At 41.9% G+C, this 6871-nt stretch overlaps 1 protein-coding gene across 1 annotated transcript; it reads left to right on the forward strand.

The window, feature by feature from the left end:
* Positions 1-628: 628 nt before the first annotated feature.
* On the forward strand, positions 629-5620 carry LOC130715331 (leucine-rich repeat receptor-like serine/threonine-protein kinase RGI4). Its single transcript, XM_057565418.1, has 2 exons — positions 629-3874; positions 4765-5620. The coding sequence occupies exons 1-2, from the start codon at positions 1042-1044 to the stop codon at positions 5271-5273; spliced, it is 3342 nt and encodes a 1113-aa protein (XP_057421401.1). The 5' UTR covers positions 629-1041; the 3' UTR covers positions 5274-5620.
* The last annotated feature ends 1251 nt before the right edge of the window (positions 5621-6871 follow it).

The following is a 6871-nucleotide window of genomic DNA, read 5'->3' on the forward strand; positions in this document are numbered from 1 at the left end:
TTAATCTAACACAGATATGAAATTTAAATTTTTAAAATTACATAAAAGCTATGAAATATTAACTTTAACTTGCTGTTACATAAAAAGTCTCTGATTAGTTAATAACTGTTTTAACAAGAGAGTACCAAATATGTTGCCATCACATGTAAACTGTAAGCTTTCTTTTTGTTGCCATCATCATTAAGGGGAGGTTAAGATGATGCATCAATCGCCTAAGCCTAAAAGTTAGTGCTTAAATCTGATTAGACTTGTATTTATATCTAAGTACATTGCCATTCAATTACAAATTGGGGAGTCAGGCTCAAAACTAGTTGGCCCTTGGCAGAATGTGTGGTAGCAGACAAATGTGGCTCCCCATATTTTCAGGACACAATTAGTCTCATCCATGTTATGTTTGTATATGAAAAAATCCAATTGAGAATGAAAGCTTATTTCATAATAGTAATGATACTTAGTTATCCAAACAAATTGACATCTCAGATACACTTCATTTTACTCTTTTCTTATCGTATCAAATCATATATCACATTTAATATTTTTCTCTCATCTCTTCATTTCTTACTCTAATGTATATGCCGTTTTGCATCGTGCGGATGCTTACGAATCATTTTCCATTTGCGGATGTTTACAAATCATTTTCCATTTTATAATAAGGACAAGGCTACATCAGAAGATAAGCAGTTCACATTGAAACAAAATTTAGAAAGTAAGGCACTCACCCACCCATATCTGTTGCTCACTCTCAAAATTTTAAAAAAACTGATACAATCCTTCTCTCCACCATTGCACTCCACTTCAAACATAAACAATTACCTATAAACAACCATCTAAAATTCCACTTCCCCCTGCAGACACATCATGGCCTAGCTGTTTCTTGGATCCGGAGATTCTGGGGTATATATTAATTTGCATATAACTCTTCTCTTTTTATGAACAAAGTAACCCACAAGACATGATTTGGTTCCTTCCCGTTGTTCCTCCCTAGGCTCAAACCTCTGTGTGTGTGTGTGTTCTTTCATTGGAGTTTGTAGCATAGCTGTAATGCCTGTAAATCCATGGACCCTCTTCTTCTTATGCATTTCCCTTTTACTTCCATACCAATTTTTTATAGCTCTTGCAGTAAACCAACAAGGGGAAGCTCTTCTTTCATGGAAGAGAACCCTGAATGGATCCATTGAGGTGCTGAGTAACTGGGATCCAATTGAAGACACACCATGTAGCTGGTTTGGAATCGGCTGCAATTTGAAGAATGAAGTAGTACAATTAGATCTGAGGTACGTGGATTTGCTAGGAACACTTCCCACCAATTTCACCTCATTGATTTCCTTGAACACACTCATCTTAACCGGAACCAACCTCACTGGTCCAATCCCAAAGGAAATTGGCAAGCTTGGTGAACTCAGCTACTTGGACTTGAGTGACAATGCATTGAGTGGTGAAATCCCAAGTGAGCTCTGCTACTTGCCTGAGCTCAAGGAGCTTCATCTCAACTCCAACGAGCTCACCGGTTCAATTCCGGTCGCAATTGGGAACCTCACAAAGTTGGAGCAGCTTATCCTATATGACAATCAACTGAGTGGTGAAGTTCCTAGCACTATAGGCAACTTGGGAAACTTGCAGGTGATAAGAGCTGGAGGAAACAAGAACCTTGAAGGCCCTTTACCCCAGGAAATTGGAAACTGTTCCAATTTGGTCATGCTGGGGCTTGCTGAAACTAGAATCTCAGGTTTCATGCCACCATCTCTTGGCCTTCTCAAGAACCTTGAAACCATTGCCATGTACACTTCCCTCATCTCTGGCCAAATCCCACCTGAACTTGGTGACTGTAACAAACTCCAAAACATCTACCTCTACGAAAACTCCCTCACAGGATCCATTCCAAGCAAATTGGGCAACCTTAAGAACCTCAAAAGCCTTCTTCTCTGGCAGAACAATTTAGTTGGCACCATCCCTCCAGAGATTGGAAACTGCTACCAGTTATCAGTGATTGATGTGTCAATGAACTCAATAACTGGAAGCATTCCCAGAAGCTTTGGCAACTTGACTTCACTGCAGGAACTTCAGCTCAGTGTGAACCAGATTTCAGGTGAGATTCCTGCAGAACTGGGAAACTGTCAGCAACTCACACACGTGGAGCTTGACAACAATCAAATCACTGGCACCATACCCTCAGAATTGGGAAACCTTGGGAATTTGACTTTGTTGTTCCTGTGGCATAACAAGCTTCAAGGTAACATACCCTCTTCGCTTTCCAATTGTCAAAACCTTGATGCCATTGATCTGTCACAGAATGGGTTAACGGGTCCCATTCCAAAGGGGATATTCCAACTCAAGAATCTCAACAAGCTTCTGCTTCTCTCCAACAATCTTTCCGGGAAAATTCCCAATGAGATTGGGAATTGTTCCTCTCTGATTCGCTTCCGCGCGAATCAAAACAACATCACCGGCACCATCCCCTCCCAGATTGGAAACCTCAAGAACCTGAACTTTTTAGACCTCGGAAGCAATCGGATTTCCGGGGAAATTCCGCAGGAAATCTCCGGCTGCCGGAATCTCACCTTTCTGGATTTGCATGCCAACTCCATCGCCGGAACCTTGCCGGAGAGTCTCAGCAAGCTCATCTCGCTTCAATTCCTCGATTTCTCCGACAACATGATCGAAGGCACGCTCAACCCTACCCTCGGCTCGCTATTCGCTCTCACCAAATTGATTCTCCGGAAGAATCGAATCTCCGGTTCAATCCCTAGTGGAATCAGTTCATGCACCAAGCTGCAGTTGCTAGACCTCAGCAGCAACCGTTTCTCCGGCGAGATCCCCGGCAGCATCGGCAACATTCCAGGGCTAGAAATCGCTCTGAACCTAAGCTGGAACCAGCTCTCCGGCGAGATCCCTCGGGAGTTCTCAGGTTTAACGAAGCTAGGAGTGTTGGATATTTCTCACAACAACCTCGCCGGAAACCTCCAGTACCTCGCCGGCTTACAAAATCTCGTCGCCCTCAACGTCTCGGACAACAAACTCTCCGGCAAGGTTCCGGACACGCCGTTCTTCGCGAAGCTCCCCCTGAACGTGCTCACCGGGAACCCCTCGCTCTGCTTCTCCGGCAACCCGTGCTCCGGCGAAGACACCGGGAGGCCGAATCAGCGGGGGAAAGAGGCGCGCGTGGCGATGATTGTCCTCCTCTGCGTCGCGGTTGTCCTCCTCATGGCGGCGTTATACGTCGTCGTTTCAGCAAAACGACGAGGGGACCGCGAAAACGACGCGGAAGATAGCGACGCGGACATGGCCCCACCGTGGGAAGTGACGCTGTACCAGAAGCTCGACCTGTCAATCTCTGACGTGGCGAAATCCCTCACCGCCGGCAACGTCATCGGCCACGGCCGAAGCGGCGTCGTTTACGGCGTGGACATCCCCGCCGCCGCAACGGGGCTAACCATTGCAGTAAAAAAGTTCCGGTCGTCGGAGAAATTCTCCGCGGCGGCGTTTTCGTCGGAGATTGCCACGCTGGCGAGGATCCGCCACCGGAATATTGTGCGGTTATTGGGCTGGGCCGCGAACCGGAGAACAAAGTTACTGTTTTACGATTATTTACCGAACGGTAATTTGGACACGATGTTACACGAGGGGTGCGCAGGTTTAGTGGAATGGGAGACGCGGCTCAAGATAGCTATTGGTGTGGCTGAAGGACTTGCTTACCTTCATCACGATTGTGTGCCTGCTATCTTGCACCGGGATGTAAAAGCGCAGAACATTTTGTTAGGAGAAAGATATGAAGCTTGTTTGGCTGATTTTGGATTCGCTCGCTTTGTTGAAGAACAGCATTCTTCGTTTTCCCTTAATCCACAGTTTGCTGGTTCTTATGGTTACATTGCTCCTGGTAAGCCAAATTTTTCTCTCATTTTTAAATTAATGATAACCAATTTGAGAATGTTAAATTGCAAACATGCATTGATTTAATTGATTTCTAAATCTGTGACTGCTTATGGAGCTTTTATGTTTTTGGGTGTCCGTCAGCCGACAACCGTGAGACTAATTCATTACTTCACTATCCGTGCATTATTCCTCAGGAGGCTCACCAATGAGTTTAGTTTAGGTCTTTAGGACCACTCTATGTTTAGTTTAGGACCACTATATGTGTGTTTGATAAGCTATGCTAATCATTAATTTTCAGCATATTTAGTTTCACTTTAAATCTTGAACCTTTCAGAATCACTTGTGCTACTAATTTATAAACCCTACCTAGTTCCCTATCACACACTCCAATCAAAACGAAAGTAGCATTATTTTTTTAACAAAATTTTGATCATTTGGCAGTTCATGATTCTGTGATCAATAAAGGACTAAAATTATGGCAAAAGTTAGGCAAGATTGATTGGCAGTTTTTGTTGATAATGAATATTAAGTTCATGAACCATGTGCGAAATGGGGACCGTACGGGCCGTTTTTTGTTGGAGCCTTGGAGGCTACGAATGAGAATGAGCATTATGGTTGTCTCTGTTGCCTTTTGAGAGTTTGTTTTCATTATCTGTACATGTCACGTACTTCACACAAATTTGCCTCCATGCATAATAATTACACAAAATCTTTCACTTTGGACAAACACAAGACATGATAGTACCCTCATAAAAGCCAAATCATCATGAGCCACCCATAATAGTGGCCATCCTAATCTGATTCAATCACTTTACAGACAACAAAATATTGTACATATATATACATGTGGGGGATGAGTATAATTTAGTGTTTGTTTGGTTTGTAATTTTGCAGAATATGCTTGCATGCTTAGAATCACAGAGAAGAGCGATGTGTACAGCTTTGGGGTGGTCCTACTAGAGATAATAACAGGGAAAAAGCCAGTGGATCCATCATTCCCGGATGGACAGCATGTTATTCAATATGTTAGGGAGCACTTGAAGAGCAAGAAGGACCCAATTGAGGTTCTGGATTCCAAGCTTCAAGGCCATCCAGACACACAAATACAAGAGATGCTACAAGCACTTGGTATCTCTCTCTTGTGTACCAGTAACCGTGCAGAGGATCGACCCACGATGAAAGACGTAGCAGCATTATTGAGGGAAATTAGACATGATGTTCCAGCAGGGTCTGAGCCCCACAAGCCCAAGAGATCCGAAGCTTCGTCCTATTCCTCCTCATCGGTGACCCCGGCGCAGTTATTGTTCCTCCAATCTAGTTCTCATTCCTCATCACTTGCTTATTCCTCTTCCTCAGCAACCGCAGCAGTAGCTGGGTACCACTCACCAAGGAACCAATCCTGAATTGAAGATTGAATTGAAGCTATTAATTACTATTATTTAGGACATGTATGGAAATCCGGAAATCCTTTTACAACCATTGATTCTGCGGAGAAGCTTCTGAGATTAGCTTCCGAGTGCCAGAATTGATTATGATGAAAGAGAAGCTGATCCAAACACGCTATTAGGTCGTGTTAGAGATTAATTTGATTATTAGTTTAGTACAAGTAATTAACTTCAATGTAATGTGGGCACTGTAGAGATTCTACTTTGGGTGTTCAGATTGATTGATGACAAGATAAAGCAAACTGAGTTGAGTGTACAGCAGCTTAATTAATGGACATGAGATTTCATTTGTTCTCTTCACTAAATATTTGGCTTTTTCACTCATCTTAACTGCACTTACCTACATCATGTGTGGGCTAAAGGGGCTTATATGCATATATGGTATAAGAAACAAAAGGGTGAAGAGAGCTTTCCATAACAACAAGTTATTTGCTTCCATGTATTCTTCAAATGAGGGCAATTGTGTGTCGTGTTGCTCAGAATGTTGAGACGTCAGGTTGAGGTGGAAGGTCGGTATTAAACAAGTTCTCTTTTGCTTCCTTTATGATTCTTGCTGATTATAGAAAAAAAGTGGGTTGGCTTGTCTTGATTCAACTAACTAGCTAGGTCCGCAACATGTGAAGTGGGAGCACTCAGCATTCAAGTCATGAACACTTATGGGCAAGCAATCAGCAATGTCAAGTATGATTTTAGCTGTACGTTTTACATTGTATAATAACTCACTTTGCTTCAAATAGTTAACAATACAAGGCCTTCAGGTTAAGTTTTACTGCATATCTTCCTCTCTTTTAGCTTTCAAAAAGGTTTTACCAGTTTTGTACCACAGTGGTGCAATATTTTCAAGGGTGCATTAAAATTTTAACCTTGATTCAGAGAAGGCATTTTGATGGGGCTCACTAAATGTACGTATAGAGTAAATGCATGTTTGGACTAGCTTCTAACTTCTATTTCCTCATAATCAATTCTGACGCATTGAAACTACAGATAGAAACTTCTCCCTGAAAAATGATTGACTTCTGAATCAACTGTAGAAGTATTTTCAAACACGCTCTAATGCATAGTAAAGACTCTGGTGATTTGGGTCGGGGCCCCTCTTGAATAGTTGCATGATATCTATCATCTTTTGCTTTACAAAGAAAACGAGCAAGCAATGTGAGCATCTTCAAATAAAGAAGAGGAAAATGAAAGATTACCAAAGTAATGTAAGTTTCAGCATGTTTGAAAATCCATCTAGAATTGATTCAACGGCCAAAATTATAGGAAGCAGCTACTATGAGCAGCTTTTGAGTGACATAATCGTTTATGAGAGAAAATAAGTGGATCCAAAACAACTATTATTTGTTTTTTTCATAACATGTGACCAAAGTAAAATTTTAAAGCATAACTTGTGAGAGTTCTGTCGTATTGCTATTTTCAACTTTGTTTGGGCCATTTTCTCTGTTTTATCGAAATTCGAAAAACTATTCTTACAAACTTCTCATCAAAACTAATTTTATTTTTAGAATTAATTATAAAATGATTCTCAAACATACACTTATGCTCACCAGTGGTATATC

This window comes from Lotus japonicus, chromosome 4, assembly GCF_012489685.1.
Source record: "Lotus japonicus ecotype B-129 chromosome 4, LjGifu_v1.2".
NCBI classification, from domain to species: Eukaryota; Viridiplantae; Streptophyta; class Magnoliopsida; order Fabales; family Fabaceae; genus Lotus; species Lotus japonicus.

What these genes read in the sequence shown, in the direction of transcription:
- LOC130715331 (XM_057565418.1), top strand. Translation starts at nt 1,042, where the DNA reads ATGCCTGTAAATCCATGGACCCTCTTCTTCTTATGCATTTCCCTTTTA. An exon ending in TTATGGTTACATTGCTCCTG is followed by an intron (nt 3,875 to 4,764) that starts GTAAGCCAAATT and finishes GTAATTTTGCAG; the next exon opens with AATATGCTTGCATGCTTAGA.